The 24,381-nt window shown below is 46.4% G+C and overlaps 1 protein-coding gene and 1 pseudogene across 4 annotated transcripts in view; one reads left to right on the top strand and one right to left on the bottom strand.

Moving 5' to 3' along the window:
* The window catches only part of PRUNE1 (prune exopolyphosphatase 1), a 35,611-nt gene that overhangs the window by 2,271 nt on the left and 8,959 nt on the right, over positions 1–24,381 (top strand). For 3 of the 4 annotated variants that reach the window (XM_066377432.1, XM_066377431.1, XM_066377434.1), the window contains 5 exons: positions 9,902–9,994; positions 10,746–10,948; positions 17,490–17,674; positions 19,778–19,936; positions 21,365–21,459. In XM_066377432.1, coding sequence (XP_066233529.1) covers positions 9,956–9,994; positions 10,746–10,948; positions 17,490–17,674; positions 19,778–19,936; positions 21,365–21,459 — 681 coding nt within the window. In that variant the 5' untranslated portion in view covers positions 9,902–9,955. The remainder of the gene's footprint in view (positions 1–9,901; positions 9,995–10,745; positions 10,949–17,489; positions 17,675–19,777; positions 19,937–21,364; positions 21,460–24,381) is intronic. The other variant, XM_066377433.1, reaches the window with a different exon arrangement.
* LOC136400552 (protein jagunal homolog 1 pseudogene) lies at positions 18,114–19,197 on the bottom strand (annotated as a pseudogene).

The raw sequence follows: 24,381 nt of genomic DNA on the forward strand, positions 1-24,381 counted from the left end.
TGCCTTGACTGTAGGCCTTCAGCAGACCGAGTAACCCCTTGCTCCAGCCAGCGACCTTGGGTCCAAGCTGGTGAGCTTTTTGCTCAAACCAGTTGAACCCGTGCTCAGGCTGGTGACCTCGGGGTCTCGAACCTGGGTCCTTCCGCATCCCAGTCCAATGCTCTATCCACTGTGCCACCGCCTGGTCAGGCACTTTAAAATCTGTTTGTTTTTTTAATTATTTTTATTTATTTATTCATTTTAGAGGAGAGAGAGAGAGATTGAGAGAGAGAGAGAGAAGGGAGGAGGAGCAGGAAGCTTCAACTCCCATATGTGCCTTGACTGGGCAAGCCCAGGGTTTTGAACCTGCAACTTCAGCATTCCAGGTCAACGCTTTATCCACTGGCCACCACAGGTCAGGCTAAATCTGTTTTGTTGTTGTTGTTGTTTTAAAGATTTTTATTTATTCATTTGAGAGAGAGAGAGAGAGAAAAGGGGGGGAGGAGCAGGAAACATCAAAACTCCCATATGTGCCTTGACCAGGCAAGCCCAGGGTTTCGAACCGGCAACCTCAGCATTCCAAGCTGGCGCTTTATCCACTGCGCCACCACAGGTCAGGCTAAATCTGTTTTTAAGACTAATATGCCCTGGCCGGTTGGCTCAGCGGTAGAGCGTCGGCCTAGCGTGCGGAGGACCCAGGTTCGATTCCCGGCCAGGGCACACAGGAGAAGCGCCCATTTGCTTCTCCACCCCTCCACCGCGCTTTCCTCTCTGTCTCTCTCTTCCCCTCCCGCAGCCAAGGCTCCATTGGAGCAAAGATGGCCCGGGCGCTGGGGATGGCTCTGTGGCCTCTGCCTCAGGCGCTAGAGTGGCTCTGGTCGCAACATGGCAACGCCCAGGATGGGCAGAGCATCGCCCCCTGGTGGGCAGAGCGTCGCCCCTGGTGGGCGTGCCGGGTAGATCCCGGTCGGCGCATGCGGGAGTCTGTCTGACTGTCTCTCCCTGTTTCCGGCTTCAGAAAAATGAAAAAAAAAAAAAAAAAGACTATACACAAGCCTGACCTGTGGTGGCGCAGTGGATAAAACGTTGACCTGAAACACTAAGGTCGCTGGTTCGAAACCCTTAAGTTTGCCAGGTCAGGGCACATATGGGAGTTGATGCTTCCTGCCCCCCCCCTCTTTAAAATGAATAAATAAAAATTTTAAAAAAGTAATATACACAATATATCCTTCGGCCGCAACTTGCATTCCTTTGCCTACAGTTTTCTTCTTTGGCTTTAAGGCACTCAGATTACATGAAAAAGCCCCGCCTGGAAGATAAGCTCAGTGTGTTTGGAGTCAAAACTATCAGCATGGCTCTTGAATGCTTTGTGGCTTATTTTTGGTACTCTGAGCCAGTTGGAATCTCCCAGCCGGGCAGCATTATCCTGATATCCCCAGTTAGCAGCAAAAGCTGGCCCCAGAGAGGCTCCAGGAGGTCACCTGGCCCCCCTACACAAGCTACACTGCTTCTGTAGAAACCTAGGCAGGTGGGTTGACTGTGCTTTCCTCTTTTAAGTATCTTGAACTCTGAAAATACCCCTGGGCAGCAGGTTCTGGTCTTCAACAAATCCTAAATCACCTGATTCCGCCTGCAGACTCACTGCTGGCATAAATAAATGTCCTTACCAGAAGAATAGGGGTGAAGTTCAATTTTAACACCAATTATTTATAAAATACAAATTTTGGAAAAGTTGTTTTATGCATAAGGCAATTTGGAACCAAATCCTTTTGGTTACCTTTCATTCCAAGTGCTAAGCAGTTGGGTCTCCCCATCTCACCCTCCACCTCGGCAAAAACCTTGCCAAACAGCGTTTTTCATTCCATGCATCTCCTATAACACCTAGTCTTCAGAGCACCCTCTCACCTTTCAGGTTAACAGTGTGTCTTCTACATCAGTACGAAGCTAAAAATACTGGATTTTTCTGATGTTGCTGGTATCCTGATGTTGCTCTGCCTGAATTTATCTCCCAAGGAGTGAGATCTAAATCTTAATTTTTCCAAACTTGTGAATTCGTAACCAGGAGAAATGAGAAAATTGGACTCTAGGAATGTTAGTGGGTGAACTTGTGGCAGGACATACAGGTAGACACCAGTGATTTAAATTGCTTTTAATTGCAGAAGTTGTAAATGTAGATGGTGAAAATTTTAAATACGAAAGGGGTATGAAATGAAAAAGATTCTTTTTCTTTTCCCCCTTCTTAATTCCCCAGAGACCACACTTCTTTCTTTTTTTTAAATCTTTTATTTATTTATTTACAGAGAGAGAGAGTCAGAGAGAGGGACAGATAGGGACAGACAGACAGGAACAGAGAGAGATGAGAAGCATCAATCATCAGTTTTTTTCGTTGTGACACCTTAGTTGTTCATTGATTGCTTTCTCATATGTGCCTTGACTGGGCCTTCAGCAGACCGAGGAACCCCTTGCTGGAGCCAGCGACCTTGGGTCCAAGCTGGTGAACTTTACTCAAGCCAGATAAGCCCACACTCAAGCTGGCGACCTCGGGGTCTCGAACCTGGGTCCTTCCACATCCCAGTCTGATGCTCTATCCAAGGCACCACCACCTGGTCAGGCCGCACTTCTTTCTTGTGTAAAGGAAGTATCCTTTAAAGACACTTACCTGACCTGTGGTGGCACAATGGATAGAGCAGTGACCTGAAATGTGGAGGTCACTGGTTCGAAACCCTGGGCTTACCAGGTCAAGGCATATAGGGAAGCAACTGCTATGAGTTGGTGCTTCCCACTTCTCCCCCTACTCTCTTTCTTGCTCGCTCTCTCTCCTCTGTAAGAATCAATAAGTAAAATCTTAAATAGCCTGACCTGTGGTGGTGCAGTGGATGGGGCATCGACCTGGAAATGCTGAGGTCGCCAGTTCGAAACCCTGGGCTTGCCTGGTCAAGGCACATGTGGGAGTTGATGCTTTCAGCTCCTCCCTCCCTTCTCTCTCTCTGTCTCTCCTCTCTCTCTCTCTCTCTCTCTCTGTCTCTCCCTCTCCTCTCTAAAAAAAAGAAAAGAAAAGAAAAACTTAAATAAATAAATAAATAAAGATGCTGTTAAGTTGAAATGTTTCCGTTAAACTATAGTTTAACTTTTAGGAAATTGTGAATGCTTGACTTTTTCACACTATAGTAATGTTGATAACCCAAATAGCGCTCTTGTTGATACCATATTTTTAGCATTCATACCAGAGACTATTTTCTATAGCTTCTGCCACAGTGATAGTAAGATGTTCCATTTTTTTCTTTTTTTTCTTTTATTTTTATTATTAAGTGAGAGGTGAGGAGGCAGAGACAGACTCCTACATGTGCTCCCACAGGGACCCACCCAGAAAGCCCCCTATGGGGCAATGCTCTGCCCATCTGGAGTCACTGCTCCAGCAACCAAGGCAGCGCCTGAGGTGAGGCCATGGAGGCATCTTCAATACCCAGGGCCAACTTACTCAAACTATGGCTGCAGGAGGAGGGGAGAGAGAGAAAGAGAAGGGAAAGGGGTGGAGAAACAGATGGTCACTTCTATGTGCCCTGACCAGTAATCAAACCCAGGACATCCACATGCTGGGCCAACACTCTACTGCTGAGCCAACTGGCCAGGGCCAGGGATGTTCCATTTAAAAGAAATCCTGACTCATCTTCAGGGTGGGGCTGCATTCAAGGTTAGGTGTTCATCCAGCATGGCCTTCTGAGAATCTGTTGTCTACACTGCTCAGGCATGAAGCAGGAACCTTAGAAATTTACAGTCCTGGTATCGGTATTAATCCCATTTTCTCTGCTGGGGTGGCTTCTCTATCTCCTTTCTGCGCCCCCTCCCATATTACCTATTTTGTAGAGTAGGCATCAGACCATATTTAGCTTCTGAAGAGAAGTGGTTTACTTTGTCAGCCCTGGAACCTGTCCCCTCTCTCCCAACTGAGGCCACAAAGGATGTCAGGATATAGTCATTTAAAGTACTAGATTTTTGTTTTTGTTTTTAAGGAAACAAAGTTTATATTGTGGCTCTCGGGTTGTATTTCTTCTATTGGCAGCTTAGGTTTCTTCATGCTCTAAGTATAGCTATATTTGCTCTGAACTCTTTCCCCCAATGGTCAGAAAACTGAGGCTGTTTGGCTTGTGCTTTCAGCTGGTGGGGGTGGGGTGAGGGTGAAGAGTTGCACATGCTTTTCCTAAATGGAGGAGAATGTTGCTTTATATGTTGGACAGCCATACACCTGCTTTGCCCTGGAAAGTCTTAGTTTATTAATTGCAACCCCTTTTTCTTCTCAAAAATGTGTCCTGGTTTAAAAAAAAGTGTCAACAACAAAGTAGATGGTCACCGGCCTTGTAAGTTATGTCAAGGACTTGGGATATGTGTCTATGAACAGGTAGTGAGTTACTTAAGGAAGAAGTTAAGTTCCATGAGAGACACAAATGCTGGCAGCAGGAGGTATAGAGGAAGGGGATTGCTCTAGCCTGGGTAATGGGAAAGGCTTTGGGGGTGGGGGTGGTCTGGGTAGGGCTTGACTGGATGAGGAGAAGCAGAGGAGAAGCGGGAGGGGAGCTCACCTTTACTACTCCAAAGTGGGCACTTATGTGCTGTCTCAGTGAATCCTCATAACAACTTCATGAAATTGGTTACAATATTATCTTCACTTTTTTATTATTATTATTATTATTTTTAGTGAGAGAGACAGAAAGGGACAGATAGGAACAGACAGGAAGGAGAGAGATGAGAAGCATCAATTCTTTGTTGCAGCACCTTAGTTGTTCGTTGATTACTTTCTCATATGTGCCTTGACCCGGAGGCTCTAGCTGAGCCAGTGACCCCTTGCTCAAGCCAGCGACCTTTGGGCTCAAGCCAGTGACCATGGGATCGTGTCTATGATCCCACACTCAAGCCAGCGAGCCTGCACTCAAGCCAATAACCTTGGGTTTTCGAACCTGGGTCTTCTGCATCCCAATCCGATGCTCTGTCCACTGCACTACCACCTGGTTAAGCTATCTTCATTATTTAAATGAAAAATGAGGCTCTGGCCAGATACCTCAGTTGGTTAGAGCATCATCGCAAAGCTCAGGGGTTGTATGTTTGATCCTTGGTCAGGGCACATACAGGAACAGAATGATGTTCTTGTCGCTCTCTCTCAAATCAATAAAAAAAAGAAAAGAAAAATAAGGATTATGGAGGCTAAGTTCCCACATCAAGTAAGCAGAGCTGGGATTCCACCCCGGTCTGTGGTCTGACAAACAGCAGCTCTGCTGCATTCCAGACAGAACAGAAAAAATACTGAGAAGGGCAGGGCTGGAAATGTGCATGTTACGGTTTTCGTTTTTCTTTCAGGTGGTGAATAGACCAAGCAGGCTGGGGGAGTGGTGAGTGCTGACAGGAGAAAGGAATGCCATCACCTCCCTTGGTCACTCCTGTTCCAAATATTAGTTCCTTTTGGTTGCTATCTGAGCTTGGCTGAGCTCAAGGTGTTGGTTATTCACTTTCCTCTGGAAATCGTTTCTCCTCACCTCAGCTATGAGATTGTGTTTAGTCCCTGCTTTCTGCTTTGCTGCCGAGCCTTCTGTCGATGCTGGAGGTCGGACTGAGCCTGGTTCCTCTGCCAGGAAGGTGAAGTAGCACTACTGTGAGTTCTGGAAAGGACGTCTTTGTGCCCAGCATTAGGTCTCTCCCAGTGCCTCTGCCTTTGTCCTCTATTCCTCTTACTTTTTGCTCTAGATTCAGGGCCATATGGCCATGTGTGTTTGTATAGTGTCCTCTCTAGAGAACATTGTGCCCCCCCTTACTGCTTCAGTGAGCAAGTTCTCTATCTGAGCAGCCACTTACCTCAAGTGCTTTGTTGTCACTTTGGTCCACAGCCATCTGGGCAGTATTAGGTATCCAGGAAACAGAGGGGCCTTCTCTGAAATCAAAAGGAGAAGTTGCAAGTCAGAGGAGTAGGCCCAGGGTCTTGGGTCCAGAATTCTCATATTGTGTTGGGAAAGAGTTTAATATCAAAAAGAATCTCCCATGCTGTTCAGTATGAATGGCTTTGGCTGCCACCCTGTTGAAGTAGGCACAGGAGGACCTCGGGCAGACTTTCCCCAGAGGCCCTTAGACCAAAATCTTAACAGAAGTACAAATCCTGCCTTTTGTACTTCTCTCTGGGGTTGGGAATAGGAGGTAGGAAAGACGATGGTTTAAAAACAAGAACCTAGTTATGAGAAAAGGCAATTTTATATCACCAAAAATCTTCTAAACTTGTCCCTTTCTGGGGGTAAGGATGGGAGGGAGGTGATTCTAGGTTCACTAGATTCTCTTTTCCAAGAATTATTTGATAACTGTTACTTGTTATGTTCTTCAGAACCCTTTTCTGCTTTTCTTTTTTTTTTTTAATTTATTTTTATTTTTTGTATTTTTCTGAAGTTGGAAATGGGAAGGCAGTCAGACAGACTCCCGCATGTGCCCGACCGGGATCCACCTGGCACGCCCACAAGGGGGCGATGCTCTGCCCATCTGGGGTGTTGCTCTGTTACGACCAGAGCCAGTCTAGCGCCTGAGGCAGAGGCCACAGAGCCATCCTCAGCGCCCGGGCCATCTTTGCTCCAATGGAGCCTTAGCTGCGGGAGGGGAAGAGAGAGACAGAGAGGAAGGAGAGGCGGAGGGGTGAAGAAGCAGATGGGCGCTTCTCCTGTGTGCCCTGGCCGGGAATCGAACCCGGGACTCCTGCACGCCAGGCCAATGCTCTTTCCTACTTTTCTAAATAAACTCTTCCATCTTGGCAGTGTACAGATGTGTTGTAGAGTTGTATACCTAAAACCTCTATAATTTTGTTAACCAGTGTCACCCCAATAAGTTCAATACAAAGGATAAACTTTTTTTTTTAAATAAAAAAATAAACTCTTCTGTCTAGCAAATCTTCCCCAATTGAAGAAGCCAGTAATCCAGTAGTTCTTACCCAGGAGTGATTTTTTTACCCCCCCAGGGAATATTTGGCAAGTCTGGAGACATTTTTAAGTCTGGGGTCATGACTGGAGGTGTTATGGTCATCTGTTGGGTAGAATCCAAGGATGCGCCATATATCCTACAAGGCACAGGACAGCCCCTACAAAAAAGAATTATCGCCTGACCTGAGGTGGTGCAGTGGATCAAGCATCGACCTGGAAATGCTGAGGTCTCTGGTTCAAAACCCTGGGCTTGCCTGGTCAAGGCACATATGGGAGTTGATGCTTCCTGCTCCTCCCCCTTCTCTCTGTCTGTTTCTCTCTCTCTTCTCTCTCTCCCTCTCTCTCCCTCTCTCTCTCCTTTCTAAAATAAATAAATAAATAAACTGTTAAAAAAAAAAACTAAGCCTTAGGCTATTAAAAAAAAAAAAAGAATTATCCAGTCCAAATGCCAATAGTGATGAGATTAAGAAACTGCTGTAACTAATATGTCTCATTGAGTTTCTCTTATACCCTCATCTCTCAGAAGCAGGCTGAGAGAGAAGTTCAAAAGCAAACTAGTAAGAGAATTCTTGTGCCTTAGGCTGAATCGGAGACTTTATGGTCTCGTTCCACCTGCTGAATGCTCAGACCTGGAATGAAGTCATAACTTTTTTTTTTTTAAAGCAAAAGAGAGACAGGAAGGGAGAGAGATGAGAAGCATCAACTCGTAGTTATGGTATTTTTTAGTTGTTCATTAATTGCTTCTCATATGTGCATTGACCAGGGGGATCCAGGCGAGCCAATGACCCCTTACTCAAGTCAGCGATCATGGGATCACGATGATCACGTGCTCAGGCCAGCAACCTTGACAAGGTGGTGAGCCTGTACTCAAGCTGAAGACCTCGAAGTTTCTAACCTGGGACCTAAGTGTCCTAGGTCAACACTCTATCCGCTGTGCCACATTGGTCAGACTGAAGTCATAATTCTTTTTATTTTTTTAATTAATTTTTTTAGAGGGGTTGGAGCAGGGAGCATCAACAACAACTCGTTGTAGTAGCTGCTTCTCGAATGTACCTTGACCAGGCAAGCCCAGGGTTTCAAACCATTGACCTCAGCTTTCCAGGTCGCTGCTCTATCCACTGTGCCACAGGTCAGGCCTGAAGTCATAATTCTTAAAGTACCTGCCTCTTTGGGTTGTTTTGAGGATTGTGATTAGTTCATGCACACAGAACTATTAGAACAGTGTGTGGCACATTCTGTTTCAGAACTAAACCAAAACTCCATCTGTACTATTGTGGCACTGTAGGTCTTTTTTTTTTTTTTAATGTTTATTTTATTGATTTTAGAGAGAGGAAAGGGGGGGGACATCAATCTGTTCCTGTATGTGCCCTGACCAGGGATCAAACCAGTAACCTCTGTGCTTCCAGACAATGCTCTAACCAACTGAACTATCCCACCAGGACCTCACTGAAGGTTTTAATATACACTGCTCACAAAATATTAGGGGATATTTTATCACTTCCTACTCATTTTGAAATATCCCCTAATTTTTGTGAGCAAATATATATATATATATATATATATATATATTTTTTTTTTTTTTTTTTTTTTTTTTTTTGTATTTTTTTTCTGAAGCTGGAAACGGGGAGACAGTCAGACAGACTCCCGCATGCGCCCTACCGGGATCCACCTGGCACGCCCACCAGGGGCGATGCTCTGCCCCTCTGGGGCGTCGCTCTGCGGCGACCAGAGCCACTCTAGCGCCTGGGGCAGAGGCCAAGGAGCCATCCCCAGCGCCCAGGCCATCTTTGCTCCAATGGAGCCTTGGCTGTGGGAGGGGAAGAGAGAGACAGAGAGGAAGGAGGGGGGGAGGGGTGGAGAAGCAAATGGGCGCTTCTCTTATGTGCCCTGGCTGGGAATCGAACCCAGGTCCCCCGCACGCCAGGCCGACGCTCTGCCGCTGAGCCAACCGGCCAGGGCCCAATATATATATTTTAAAACTGATAGCTGGGGAAATGCAGAGGAACAAGGTTAATAATAACCCTCCTTCCTCAGTTTTTATCAGTAGCTGGACTTTTCATCCTTTCATTTTTTTTTTATTTTTTACAGGTACAGAGAGAGAGTCAGAGAGAGGGATAGATAGGGACAGACAGACAGGAACGGAGAGAGATGAGAAGCATCAATTATCAGTTTTTTGTTGCGACACCTTAGTTCATTGCTTTCTCATATGTGCCTTGACCGTGGGGCTACAGCAGACCGAGTAACCCCTTGCTTGAGCCAGTGACCTTGGGTCCAAGCTGGTGAGCTTTTTGCTCAAACCAGATGAACCTGCGCTCAAGCTGGTGTCGTCGGGGTCTCGAACCTGGGTCCTCCACATCCCAGTCTGATGCTCTATCCACTGCGCCACTGCCTGGTTACGCAGTAGCTGGACTTTTCAAAGCATTAAAAATAAAAGTTCCAGTAGCAGTAGCAGCAGTTGTGCTTGTTTTAAGCTGTACCTTCTGAGAAAGTGTGTTTCTCAGGTGAGAGTGGGTCATATCTGGTTATCATGGAGGCTCCTTGGAGGAGGGGAAGTGTTATGGACAACTAGATAATAGACTACTGTAGATATTTTTTGAAGGGAAAGGATTATTTTCCCTCTTTTGAAAATGGGAAAAAATAAACCATGGATTGAATACATCAGCTACCCAAAATACTCTGCCTTTGACTTCTCAAGTGCCCAAAGCAACATAAGAAATCAAAATTATTTATTGCTGCTTTTTTGTAAATTAACATTCAAGGAAGTAATGTAGCAGAGAGGAAAGACCACTTTCCCACTACCTGGGTCTGCATGGAATGCTCAAAGCTTTGCTAAAACAAGGTCCTTGTTCACGAGATGAGGACCCATAAGATTAACCTGCTTACCTCCTAGTGAGCACAGTGAGGACGTGTGACACCCTACGTGTGTGCGAGGTAAATGGACACGCAGAGATGCTTCTGCTAGGTTCCTGTTCTCCTTCCAGGAGTCCCAACCACTGCATGTTGTGCTGGGAAATGAAGCCTGTGACTTGGACTCCATGGTGTCTGCTCTTGCCTTGGCTTTTTACCTGGCAAAGGTGAGTACTTAGGAACAGAATCTCTTAGAATGAAAAGATTTGGATTCAAGATTCAGCTCTGCTACTTAACACCACCTAGTCTTGGATAAGTTAAATCCCTTCACTTTTCTGAGCCTCATGTCACCATCTATAAAGCCAGAAATAATTTACAGTGTTGCTGTGAGGATGAAATGAGTAAATGTATTTTGAAGAATCTGTAAACCGTAAAGCAATATTCAGACAGTTTATTATTGAGTTGCTGTGGGTGTCCATGGTCTAGTGTGTATTCCTCCATATCCAGGTCAGCTCTTAATTTTTAATTTTTATTTTTTTTATTTATTCATTTTAGAAAGGAGAGAGAGGGGGGGAGAGAGAGAGAGAGAGAGAAGGGGGGGAGGAGCAGGAAGCATCAACTCCCATATGTGCCTTGACCAGGCAAGCCCAGAGTTTCGAACCGGCGACCTCAGCATTTCCAGGTTGACGCTTTATCCACTGTGCCACCACAGGTCAGGCCTCCAGGTCAGCTCTTAAAGACTCATAATCCTTTCTCTGCAGCATCTAGAACTAGGTCTTTGCTATGCATTATCTTGCTGACCTTCATGTTATTGCTAAGAATGAGGGAGGGCAAGAGTTATCCTTTTATTTTTATTGTCTGGGTAATTGTGACTTTGAGAACTCACCCAAAATCATGTCTCCCCTTGCCCCAATAGTTTTATTATTTTTCCTGTCTGTTTCAAAACATTGCCATACCTTTTTTCACTTTCCATTCCAGACAACTCAGGCTGGGGATGTCTTTGTGCCAGTTTTAAATATAAAACGTTCTGAGCTACCTCTACGAGGTGACAGTGTCTTCTTCCTTCAGAAGATTCACATTCCAGAGTCCCTCTTAATTTTCCGGGATGAGATTGACCTCCATGCATTGCACCAGGCTGGCCAGCTCACTCTTATCCTTGTTGACCATCATGTCTTACCCAGGTAGGTTGAAGTAAGTTAAGCTGATACTTATCATGTGCCATGTTGGGTTCTGTTGAGTGAGATATAAAGAGAGGAGAATTGAATTTTTGCTCTTGAGAATCTCACAGGCTAATCATAATTGAATGAGTCGTATCACATATAGAAAATATTGTCACTTCTCTAGTTTTGCAAGTAATAATAAGAAATAGAAACTTGGAGATTTCAAACTAAAGGATAACTCAGAAATCATTTAAATGTGCCTTTTGTATCTTTTTTTTTTTTAATGTTTATTATATTGATTTTAGAGAGAGAGGAAGGGAATGAGAGAGAGGAACAGGAACATCAGTCTGTGTCTGTTCCTGTATGTGCCCTGACCAGGGATCTAACTGGCAACCTCTGTGCTGAGAGATGGTGCTCTAGCCAACTGAGTTATCCATCCAGGGCTAGTAACATTTTTCAAAGCTAAAATCATCGTGATTGTTTTTATTTTAATTTTTTTTAGAGATTTTATTTATTGACTTTATAGAAAGGAGAGAGAGACAAAGGGGTAGGGAAGAGCAGAAAAGCATCAATCAACTCACAGTTGCTTCCCATATATTCCTTGACTAGACAAACCTGGGGTTTAAATTTTTTTTTTTTTTTTTTTTTTAGAGAGGCAGAGATAGACAGACAGGAAGGAGAGAGATGAGAAGCATCAATCATTAGTTTCTCGTTGCGCATTGCGACTTCTTAGCTGTTCATTGATTGCTTTCTCATATGTGCCTTGACCGTGGGCCTTCAGCAAACCAAGCAACCCCTTGCTGGAGCCAGCGACCTTGGGTCCAAGCCAGTGAGCCTTTTTTTTTTTTTTTTTTTTTTTTTGTATTTTTCGGAAGCTAGAAATGGGGAGAGACAGTCAGACAGACTCCTGCATGCGCCCGACTGGGATCCACCCAGCACGCTCTGCCCACCAGGGGGCGATGCTCTGCCCCTCTGGGGCGTCGCTCCGCCGCGACCAGAGCCACTCTAGTGCCTGGGCAGAGGCCAAGGAGCCATCCCCAGCGCCCGGGCCATCTTTGCTCCAATGGAGCCTCGCCTGCGGGAGGGGAAGAGAGAGACAGAGAGGAAGGAGACGGGGAGGGGTGGAGAAGCAGATGGGCTCTTCTCCTGTGTGCCCTGGCCGGGAATTGTACCCGGGACCTCTGCATGCCAGGCCGACGCTCTACCACTGAGCCAACCGGCCAGGGCCAGCCAGTGAGCCTTTTGCTCAAACCAGATCTGAGCCCGCGCTCAAGCTGGCGACCTTGGGGTCTCGAACCTGGGTCCTTCCGCATCCCAGTCCGATGCTCTATCCACTGCGCCACCGCCTGGTCAGGCCTGGGGTTTAAAATTTTATTTATTTTTTATTTTTTCAGAGACGGAGCGAGAGTCAGAGAGAGGGATAGATAGGGACAGACAGACAGGAACGGAGAGAGATGAGAAGCATCAATCATTAGTTTTTTGTTGCAACACCTTAGTTGTTCATTGATTGCTTTTTCATATATGCCTTGACCATGGGCCTTCAGCAGACCGAGTAACCCCTTGCTCAAGCCAGCGACCTTGGGTCCAAGCTGGTGAGCTTTTTTGCTCATACCAGATGAGCCTGCGCTCAAGCTGGTGACCTCAGGGTCTCGAACCTGGGTACTTCCGCATCCCAGTCCGACGCTCTATCCACTGCGCCACCTCCTGATCAGGCAAGCCTGGGGTTTTAAACCACAACCTCAGCATTCTAGGTCAATGCTTCATCCACTGCACCACCATTGGTCAGGCATTTTTAAAGATTTTATGGCAGCCTGACCAGGCGGTGGCACAGTAGATAGAGCATTGGACTGGGATGCACAGGACCCAGGTTCCAGACCCCGAGGTCGTCAGCTTGAGCGCGGCTCATCTGGTTTGAGCAAAGCTCACCAGCTTGGACCCAAAGTCGCAGGCTTGAGCAAGGGGATACTCGGTCTACTGTAGCCCCACGGTCAAGGCACATATGAGAAAGCAATCAATGAACAACTAAGGTGTCGCAACGAAAAACTGATGATTGATGCTTCTCATCTCTCTCTGTTCCTGTCTGTCTGTCCCTATCTATCCCTCTCTCTGACTCTCTCTCTGTCTGTTTTTTTTTTTAAATAAAAGATTTTATGGCAGGTTTTTTTTTTTGTTTGATTTTTGTTTTGTTTTGTTTTTACAGGGACAGAGAGAGAGTCAGAGAGAGGGATAGACAGGGACAGACGGACAGGAACGGAGAGAGATGAGAAACATCAATTACTAGTTTTTCGTTGCAACACCTTAGTTGTTCATTGATTGCTTTCTCATATGTGCCTTGACCGTGGGCCTTCAGCAGACCGAGTAACCCCTTGCTCAAGCCAGTGACCTTGGGTCCAAGCTGGTGAGCTTTTATCAAACCAGATGAGCCTGCGCTCAAGCTGGAGATCTCGGGGTCTCGAACCTGGGTCCTTGGCATCCCAGTCCAACGCTCTATCCACTGCACCACCGCCTGGTCAGGCATGGCAGGTTTATTAGAATAGAAACTTTTGAATAATCGTTGTAAATCTTTTAATTTTTAAAAAGTTGGGCCCTGGCTGGTTGGCTCAGTGGTAGAGCGTCAATCCAGCGTGTGGATGTCCTGGTTTCAATTCCCAGTCACGGCACACAGGAGAAGCAACTATCTTCTTTTCCCCCCTTCCCCCTCTTTCTTCTCTCTCTGTCTCTCTCTTCTCCTCCCATAGCCATGGCTCTGTTGGAGCAAGTTGGCCCTGGATGCTGAGGATGGTTCCATGGCCTCCCTTTAGGCGCTAAAACAGCTCAGTTGCTAAGCAGTGGAGCAATGCCCCAGATGGGCAGAGCATTGGCTGGCAGGGGGCTTGCTGGGTGGATCCCTGTCAGGGTGCATGTGGGAGTCTGTCTTTGCTTCCCTGCTTCTCAAAAGTAAAATTATTTCCTACAAAAGGCAATATTTCATTAGTGTCTGTTTAATAAAGATGCACACCTAGCCTGACCTGTGGTGGCGCAGTGGATAAAGCATCAACCTGGAAATGCTGAGGTTGCCAGTTCAAAACCCTGGGCTTGCCTGGTCAAGGCACATATGGGAGTTGATGCTTCCTGCTCCTTCCCCCTTCTCTCTCTCTCTCTCTCTCTCTTCCCTCTCTATAATGAATAAATAAAATCTTTAAAAAAAAAAAAGATGCACACCTATAATAATTCCATCCTTAATTTAAGATTGGAAAAAAACGACCAACAAAAGCAATATAAGTGTCTGTCTGGCTCCTGCTATTATTCAAATATGCATGTGTGTGTGTGTGTGTGTGTGTGTGTGTGTGTGTGTGTGTGTGTGTGTGTATTTTTTCTTCTTTTTCAAGTGAGAGGATGGGATAGAGAGAGATAGACTCCCATAAGTGCCCTACTGGGATCCATGTGTCAACCCCCGTCTGGGGCTGATGCCCATCTGGGACCATGCTTGCAACTGAGCTATTTTTAGCACCTGAGCAAAGAGTCCACAGAGCCATCCTCAGCACCAGGGACCAATGCACTAGAACCAATTGCTGTGGGAAAGGAAGAGAGAGAGAGAGAGAGAGAAAGAGAGAGAGAAAGGGGAGAGGGGAAGGGGTGGAGAAGCAGATGGTTAATTGTCCTGTGTGCCCTGACCAGGAATCATACCTGGGACATCCACACTCCTAGCTGATGCTCTACCACTGAGAAAACTGGTCAGGGCCTCAAATGTATATTTTTTTCCTTGAACACACTGTTTACAGAAGGACATTGACAGAGGGTAGCGTAAGGGCATTGATCCAGCTGTCCATTCACTTATAAACTTCTGTTTAGGTTCTGGCCAGTGGCTCAGTGAATAGAATGTTGGCCTGGTGTATGGATGTCCCAGGTTTTTTTGGTTTGTTTGTTTGTTTTTGTTTCTTTGTTTTTTTACAGAGACACAGAGAGAGTCAGAGAGAGGGATAGACAGGGACAGACAGGAATGGAGAGAGATGAGAAGCATCAATCATCAGTTTTTCATTGCGACACCTTAGTTCAGGGGTCCTCAAACTTTTTACACAGGGGGCCAGTTCACTGTCCCTCAGACCATTGGAGGGCCAGACTATAAAAAAAACTATGAACAAATCCCTATGCACACTGCACAGATCTTATTTTAAAGTAAAAAAAACAAAACGGGAACAAATACAATATTTAAAATAAAGAACAAGTAAATTTAAATCAACCAACTGACCAGTATTTCAATGGGAACTATGCTCCTCTCACTGACCACCAATGAAAGAGGTGCCCCTTCCGGAAGTGCAGCGGGGGCCGGATAAACGGCCTCAGGGGGCCGCATGTGGCCCGCGGGCCGTAGTTTGGGGACCCCTGCCTTAGTTCATTGATTGCTTTCTCATATGTGCCTTGACCATGGTCTGCCTTTAGCAGACCGAGTAACCCCTTGCTCAAATCAGCAAGCCTGAGTCCAGGCTGGTGAGCCTTGCTCAAACCAGATGAGCCTGCACTCAAGCTGGCGACCTCGGGGTCTGGAACCTGGGTTCTCCGCATCCCAGTCCGACGCTCTATCCACTGCGCCACCACCTGGTCAGGCTAATTTCATTCTTGAAAGAGGACTAGGTGTTTGCTCTGGGAATGGGTAGGCAAGGGAGTTAGGAAAAGCATCCAGGCAGAGAGAGTGGTTAATATAAGCAAAGGCAGGCAGGCATGAAGTAACATGGTGAGTTGGGGGAACTGGAATTTGTTCTGCATGGCTGGAGCATGAAATATGATTGAGAAATAAGATATGGAAAGCAATGAGACTAGCAAGGTAGGCAGGGGCCAGATCATAGAGACCTTACAGGCCCTGCCAAGGACATCAGACTATTTTAGGGCAGTGGGGAACTTTTGCTTATTACTATATATTTATTCCAAGTACTAACAGAATCGAATTTGCCTTTTTTTTTTTTTTTTTTTTTTTTTTTTTTTTTGTATTTTTCTGAAGCTGAAGCTGGAAACGGGGAGAGACAGTCAGACAGACTCCCACATGTGCCCAACTGGGATCCACCCGGCACGCCCACCAAGGGGCGACGCTCTGCCCACCAGGGGGCAATGCTCTGCCCCTCCGGGGCCTCGCTCTGTTGCGACCAGAGCCACTCTAGCGCCTGGGGCAGAGGCCAAGGAGCCATCCCCAGCGCCTGGGCCATCCTTGCTCCAATGGAGCCCTGGCTGCGGGAGGGGAAGAGAGAGACAGAGAGGAAGGAGAGGGGGAGGGGTGGAGAAGCAGATGGACGCTTCTCCTGTGTGCCCTGGCCGGGAATCGAACCCGGGACTTCTGCACGCCAGGCCGACGCTCTACCACTGAGCCAAACGGCCAGGGCCAGAATTTGCATTTTTCAAATGATTCAGGTGTGGCGATTTTCAGCCAGTGTGCTGCAAGAAGCAAACGGGTGTGCCACAAGAATTTTTATTTTATTTTATTTATTTATTTTTACAGAGACAAAGAGAGAGTCAGAGTGAGGGATAGACAGGGACAGACAGACAGGAATGGAGAGAGATGAGAAGCATCAATCATTAGTTTTTCATTGCGCATTGCGACACCTTAGTTCATTGATTGCTTTCTCATATGTGCCTTGACCGTGGGCCTTCAGCAGACCGAGTAACCCCTTGCTCGAGCCAGTGACCTTGGGTCCAAGCTGGCGAGCCTTTTTTTTTTTTTTTTTTTTTTTTGCTCAAGCTAGATGAGCCCGCGCTCAAACCGGCAACCTCGGGGTCTCGAACCTGGGTCTTCCGCATCCCAGTCTGACACTCTATCCACTGCGCCACCGCCTGGTCAGGCGCCACAAGAATTTTTAAAACCTGCAATGCCTGACTATTTTAGTCAGGGGCACTGACCTCTTTTCCTTAGATTGTCAAATCAAAAATTGAGAACAGCCAATACAACAATAACCATCAAGTGTGAATGAATTGAGATTATACCTGTTTTTCTGTCAGATCAGCAAAAAAATTTTTTTTTGGTGTGCTGCAGAATTTTAGTGGTTAGTTTGTGTGTCATGTGATGAAAAAGGTTGAAAATTGCTGTTAGGTAGCATCATGGAAGACAGCTTAGGACAGCCCAAGACTGAAAGCAGGCGTTTGGTTAAGAAACTAGTGAAATGGTCCTGGCTAGAGACACTGAGGGCCTAGAGTAAGGCAGTAGCAGAGGGTTGAAATGAAGGGAATAAATAGAAATTGAGATAAAAGCTTCAGGATCTGGTTAACTTGTGTGGAATTTAGGTGTTGAGTGAATTGAGGGAACAGGAGAGATTTAGATGTTGGGTATCAAGGGTGCCAGTTGAAAAGGCAACTCTAAAGGACATCAAATATGTGGATACGGTATTGGTAGCTGATACTTTGCTAAATTCACGTATACAGTTAAGATGACCTCAGTTATAACATTAAAAAAAAGAACTGAAGGGGTAGGGAAGAGGTAGAAGTGACCAAAGCTCTGTTTACCTAAGGTGTCTTTATTTTCCTTCAGGAGTGAGGTGGAGTTTGGTTAGAAGCAGCTGGCCTGCTCCTACCTATCTTCCTCTCTGTTTTCCCCACACAGAAGTGACGCAGCCCTGGAGGAGGTGGTAACAGAGGTGCTAGACCATCGGCCCATCGAGCAGAAACGCTGCCCTCCCTGCCATGTTTCAGTCGAGCTTGTGGGGTCCTGCTCTACCCTGGTGACTGAGAGAATCCTGAAAGGGGCGCCAGAGATCTTGGACAGGCAAATTGCAGCCCTTCTGCATGGTGAGGGTGGCTTGGTTGGGGCCTGACACTCCTTAGATCCTCTATTCCTGTCCCACAGAAGGGACAATGGAAAAGTCTAGACTCTTCCAGCTTGACCTTCCCCGCTCAGAGCCGTTCAGCCCCTACTAAAGGCTGGCAATGAGGCATTAAAAGGCTATGGGATATGTTGTTTAAAGGCCTGTGGGATACATGGCTGGAGAACGCAGAAAAGAAGCAGGGGACAACAGACAACAGACCTAGAAGCTGCCTTGGCAGCACTGTGTAATAAGGAACAGCTGAAGAAGCAGAAAACTGATTCCAGGACCATTTCTGCCCAGGAAGTAGTTTTATGATCTTGAGCAAATCTCTTAACCTTTCTTTTTTTACTTTATTTTATTGCCAAGAGAGACAGAGACGGAAAGAGGGACAGACAGGAAGAGAAAGCAATAAGAAGCATCAGTTCTTTTTTTTTTTTTTGATAGGGCAGTTATAACTTGATTGAGGTTCTCTTTAAAATGTTTCACAGTAGAGACCACAGCCTGCAGGGGAAGCAGCTTCCTAAATGTTATCTGCCCAACAACCCAGAGATTGAAGTATAACATGGTTTACTCATTATCTCTTTCAGTCTTGTTGGCTAAGGGGTAATGGATGGAAATACAGAGAATACAGTTTCAGTCTTAAAAGAAAAATCCTGAAGGGCTTCGACTTAAATTAGCTGAAGTTTGTTTTATAGCTGTCCTTCACCCAGTTCCAGCCAACCAGCAATAAGTTAAATACAGTTTTGTCACCTCAGCTGATGACAATAGTAGCAGCTTTCCAGAATTTGGGCCTACTTTGCACTAGCTGCCAACATCATGTCTGCCAAGATTTTTAGAACAGCTCCTCTGCCCTCTCACTGCTCTGGATGGGAGGGCCAGGCTTCATCTCAGAGATCAGTCCATCAGGCAAGCTTCATTTACGCTTCTTCTCCTGTGTGCTGGTGAACCAAGAGTCTAGGAGCTTCTTGCTGTAGTATAACTGCCAGGCATGCACTTGAACCACCAGCACCGACACCAAGTACATGACGGAGACAGCAGAAAAACCAAAGAGGAAGCGGTAGGCCTTGCCATGGCGATAGAGCTGCTGTGCAGCAGGGAACATTTCCATGCTGCCATAAATGAGGGGAGCACCATGATCATGGAGAGCACCAAGTAGCTAATGTTGTTGCGGGGGAAGGAGAGAAGGCCCAAGAGAGAGGGCACAATGCTCAGCAAATATGGGTACTCCCACTGATAGGGCATGGCCACCTGGTCGTGCGACAAGAGCCTCAGATGTTCCACACTCATCTTGGCAATCAGCAGCAGCCATATGACCAGATGCACGTAGATCAGCTTCTTGATTTCATACTTGAGGGTCACACTCATTTGATAGTGCATGGCGACACGCTCCCGGTGCTGGAAGTCACTGCCAGGAGCTCGCGGGCCCGCCTGAGACGCCATCGGCCCCGCCCAAAACACAAGAGCCCTTCACGCCGATCCACTGCCCCTTGCAGACCCTATTCACGCCGTCTCCAAGAAGCATCAGTTCTTTATTGCGGCATCTCAGTTGTTCATTGATTACTTTCTCATATGTGCCTTGACCACGGGGCTCCAGCCAAGCCAGTGACCTTGGACTCAAGCCAGCGACCCTGCGCTCAAGCTGGTGACCTCAGGGTTTCAAACCTAGGTCCAATGTGTCCCAGGCTGATGCTCTATCCACTGCACCTCCACCTGGTCAGGCTCTCTTAACCTTTCTTATTCTCATTTTGTCCATTTGTTAAAGAAAGAGTTGGAGTAGACTATCTCTCAACTTGTAAGATTCATTACTGGAATTTGGCCTATGGAAGAGAAGTCATCTTTCTCAGACTGAGTTTCAAAGTCTCCAAGGATTCAGATGCTTAGGCTTCCTTTCTACCCTTTTCCCATTTCTCTGTCTGCATTTTAGTTTGGATATGGGAAATCTTACTCAGGGCATCGTCCCAGTTTCTTGTTTTGTTTCAGTGAGTTTGCACACGCTCTCCTCTGTGTTACGTCCATTTGGTTGGAGGGTGATGTGTGTTTCAGTGTTTGTGAGTGTAGGGAGTTCTGCTTTCTTCCTTTTCCACAGGAACAATCATTCTGGACTGTGTTAACATGGATGTGAAAATTGGAAAAGCAACCCTAAAGGACAACAAATATGTGGAGAAACTGGAGGCCCTCTTCCCAGATCTGCCCAAGAGAAATGACATCTTTGATTCACTGCAAAAGGCAAAGTTTGATGTGTCAGGTATGAAATGTTAAACTGACCTTTTACCCTTCCACATGAGAAAACGGGGCAAGCCTTGTTCATTATGTTTTTTACCACCATCAAAACTATTTCAGACTATGGGTAATGGTTTAAGCTTTGGAGAGAAACAAGGTAGTATGTGAGTCTGATCAGGAACAAATCAGTCATTTACTGGATTGTTCTGTCCAGGCTTTGGGGGAAGATGAGGAGGAATATACTCTCGGAGGTTTCCAGTCTAATCAGAGAATATAGACATATAAATAAAATATAGACATATAAATAAAATATGCTGAGGTAATACTAAATTATCACAGTGAGATCAAGATAATTGGTTAGGGAAGCAGAGGAAAGAGGGAGAATGTACCAAAGATAAGGGAAGAGAACAAAAAGTCTTCCAAATTTGTTGCCCAAATTCCTCCTGTTGATAAAAAAATAAAGTGCCTCATGTACTCTTTGAAAATTAAAACAACATAAAAAGGGAAAAAATCAAAAGTAAAACCGTCTTCTTTCTTTTACCTTTCTCTAAAGGTAACTTTTGTGACCCAGTAATTTTTTTTTTTTTTATGGCAGAGACAGAGTCAGAGAGAGGGACAGATAGGGACAGACAGACAGGAAGGGATGGAGATGAGAAGCATCAGTTCTTCGTTGTGGCTCCTTAGTTGTTCACTGATTGATTTCTCATATGTGCCTTGACCAGGGGGCTATAGCAGACCAAGTAACCCCTTGCTCGAGCCAGCGACCTTGGGCTCAAGCTGGTGAGCCTTGCTCAAACCAGATGAGCCCGTGCTCAAGCTAGGAACCTCAGGGTCTTGAACCTGGGTCCTCCACATTTCAGTCTGACACTCTATCCACTGTGCCACTGCCTGGTCAGGCAATTTAAATTTTTATTATTTAATTATATTTTCCATTATCAACCCTGTTTATGGCCCCTAAGAGAGGCTGTTTTTCTTCTTTCTCTCTTTTTTTTTTTTTTTTTTTTTTTTTTTTGTATTTTTCTGAAGTGAGAGGGATTCAGAGAGACAGACTCCTGCATGCACCCAACCGGGATCCACCCGGCATGCCCACTAGGAGGCAATGCTTTGTCCATCTGGGCTATTGCTCTGTTGCAACCCAAGCCACTCTAGTGCCTGAGGCAGAGGCCATGAAGCCATCCGCAGAACGCAGGCCAACTTTGCTCCAGTGGAGCCTTGGCTGCAGGAGGGGGAGAGATAGAGAGAAAGAAGAGGGGGAGAGTGGTAGAGAAGCAGGTGGTTGCTTCTGTGTGCCCTGGCTGGGAATCGAACCCAGGACACCCACCGGGCCAATGCTCTACCACTGAGCCTACTGGCCAGGACTGTTTTTCTTTTCTTCATCTTGGTGTTCTCACCTTGCTGGTCTTGGGACCCTGGGCTCTCTTGTTTAACCCTTAGTCTCACACCCACATTCTAGGACTGACCACTGAGCAGATGCTGAGAAAGGACCAGAAGACCATCTTCAGACAAGGCATCAAAGTGGCCATTAGTGCAATCTATATGGATTTGGAGGTAAGAGCAAGCCATAGGTGTGGGTGAGATAGAAAACCTTCAGTTATGTAGGTATCGTTGCCCCACACTTCTGGCTCTCCTCCAAACTGCATCTTGTACCTCAGTGCGTTTCTCCTGCTCTGTTGTTGCTCCCCAGTTTATCGTCTCTCGCTGTACTACGGTAACAGCCTGTAGTTTCCCTGCCTCCGCTCTGCACCCTACAAACCATTCTCCCCCAGCAGCCAGAGTGATGTTAATACCTTAGATCGTATCACCCCTTCCTTTATTGCCTTTTCGTTGCACTTCTAATAAAATGTAAAGGCCTTTTGGTGGTTTATAGGGCCTGCTTTGCTCTGGCCCTTGTCTTTCTGATCTCCTCTCCTCCCAACCCCAGCCCACCGTGCATGCACAATACTGCAGCCAGACTGCTTTTCTTTCTGTTCCTTGGAATCCTTAAGTTCATTCCCAACCCAGAGCTTTTAAGAGGTTTTTCTTGACACCTAACTGAAATAACATCCTCCCTGCTCACAAATCTCTAACAATTATCTTATTTTGTTTTCTTCATAGCACTTAACACACTGAAATAATCATATTTCATGGCCTCCTTGTTTATTGTCCATATTCCTCTGCTCCCTATTCCCTTTGTTTCTGCTGTGTCTCCACACCTTTGACGGTGCTAGGCACAGAGTGCTCAGTTTTGTTGAATGGGTAAATGAATATAACTTCTTTCTCTTCCTTCCTTCCTTCCTTCCTTCCTTCCTTCCTTCCTTCCTTCCTTCCTTCCTTCCTTCCTTCCATCCATCTTCTTTCTTCCCTCCATCCCTCCCTTCCTCCCTCCCTTCTACTCTCCCTGTCTCCCTCCCTTTCTCCTTCCCTTCCTTCCTTCCTTATCTTCTTTCCTCCCTCCCTCTCTCCCTTTCTTCCACCAGGCAACCCCCCATCAAATCAAACAAGCTATCCTTAGTGCCCGAGGCCAATGCTTGAACCAATCAAGCAACTGGCTGCAAGAGGGGAAGCAAGTGGCCCTGGCCGGTTGGCTCAGCGGTAGAGCGTCGGCCTGGCATGCGGGGGACCTGGGTTCGATTCCCGACCAGGGCACATAGGAGAAGTGCCCATTTGCTTCTCCACCCCCACCCCCTCCTTCCTCTCTGTCTCTCTCTTCCCCTCCCGCAGCCAAGGCTCCATTGGAGCAAAGATGGCCCGGGCGCTGGGGATGGCTCCTTGGCCTCTACCCCAGGCGCTAGAGTGGCTCTGGTCGCAGCAGAGCGACGCCCTGGAGGGGCAGAGCATCGCCCCCTGGTGGGCAGAGCATTGCCCCTGGTGGGTGTGCCGGGTGGATTCCGGTCGGGCGCATGCGGGAGTCTGTCTGACTGTCTCTCCCCGTTTCCAGCTTCAGAAAGAAAGAAAAAAAAAAAAAAAAAGAGGAGAAGCAAGAGAGAGAAGGGGGAGAAGGAGGGAAAGAGAATGGTTGCTTCTCATGTGTGTCCTGACCGGGGATCAAACCCGGGACATCCGCACACTGGGCCAATGCTCTATCCAGTCAGCCAGCCAGCCAAGGCGAATATAACTTTTTATTTTTATTTTTTGGACAGAGAGAGGGATAGATACAGACAAACAGACAGGGAGGGAGAGAGATGAGAAGCATCAATTTTTCATTGTGGCACCTTAGTTCATTGATTGCTTTCTCATATGTGCCTCAACCGTGGGCCTTCAGCAGACCAAGTAACCCCTTGATCAAGCCAGCGACCTTGGGTCCAAGCTGGTGAGCTTTGCTTAAACCAGATGAGCCTGTGCTCAAGCTGGCGACCTTGGGGTTTCGAACCTGGGTTCTCTGTGTCCCAGTGCAACGTTCTATCCACGGCGCCACTGCCTGGTCAGGCCAAATATAACTTTAATAACGGTATTTTAATTCCTAGTTCCTTATTACATTGGCTTAAATCATTCAACAACCTGATTTGAACACACTGTCATAATCTACACAGCTTTCTACTAAATGTTATATAAAAATACTAAATAATTAAATTTTAAGAATTGCATGGCCTTCTCCCTTATGACTCATAGCCTAGTTAGGGAAGCAAACAGAACACAAAAGGCTCACCAAGTACCATAATCACTGTACAAATTGACCCATTAGAAACGCCAAGTACAGTCCTGGCCGGTTGGCTCAGTGGTAGAGCGTCGGCCTGGCATGCAGGAGTCCCAGGTTTGATTCCCGGCCAGGGCACACAGGAGAAGCACCCATCTGCTTCTCCACCCCTCCCCTTCTCCTTCCTCTCTGTCTCTCTCTTCCCCTCCCGCAGCCAAGGCTCCATTGGAGCAAAGTTGGCCCCGGGTGCTGAGGATAACTCTGTGCCCTCTGCCTCAGGCACTAGAATGGCTCTGGATGCAACAGAGCAATGGCCCAGATGGGCGAAGCAGCGCCCCCTGGTGGGCATGCCAGGTGGAACCCGGTTGGATGCATGCGGGAGTCTGACTGCCTCCCCGTTTCCAACTTCAGAAAAATACAAAAATACAAAAAAAAAAAAGAAATGCCAAGTACAGAGACAAGCCTTCCTCAGAAACAGCTAGTGGTGGTATTCGTTGGAGGAAATACTGTGTGAGATTTTGAAGAAGAGTAGAGATTGGCAAAGAATGAAGAGCCAGGATATAGCTGTTACATGTCTGTGCTTGTTTGTATCTCCCATTGTTCCCTTTTAGAATAAAAATACACATGAGCCAAAGACCTTGCTTGTTTGATCACAAGAGCAGGAGAACCTTGTATGTACCAGACATGTTACATACATTATCATTTTTTAATTCTTAAAACAATCCCGTTTGGTAAATGTTTTATCCTAATTTTACAGAATGAGGAAACTGAAGTCCAGGGAGGTAATTTAATGCTTTTTGATCATATAGCTAAGTAATAGATTGATTTTCAAATCAGTTCTATCTAAATCCAAAATC

The sequence above is a fragment of the Saccopteryx leptura genome, chromosome 3, assembly GCF_036850995.1.
Source record: "Saccopteryx leptura isolate mSacLep1 chromosome 3, mSacLep1_pri_phased_curated, whole genome shotgun sequence".
NCBI classification, from domain to species: Eukaryota; Metazoa; Chordata; class Mammalia; order Chiroptera; family Emballonuridae; genus Saccopteryx; species Saccopteryx leptura.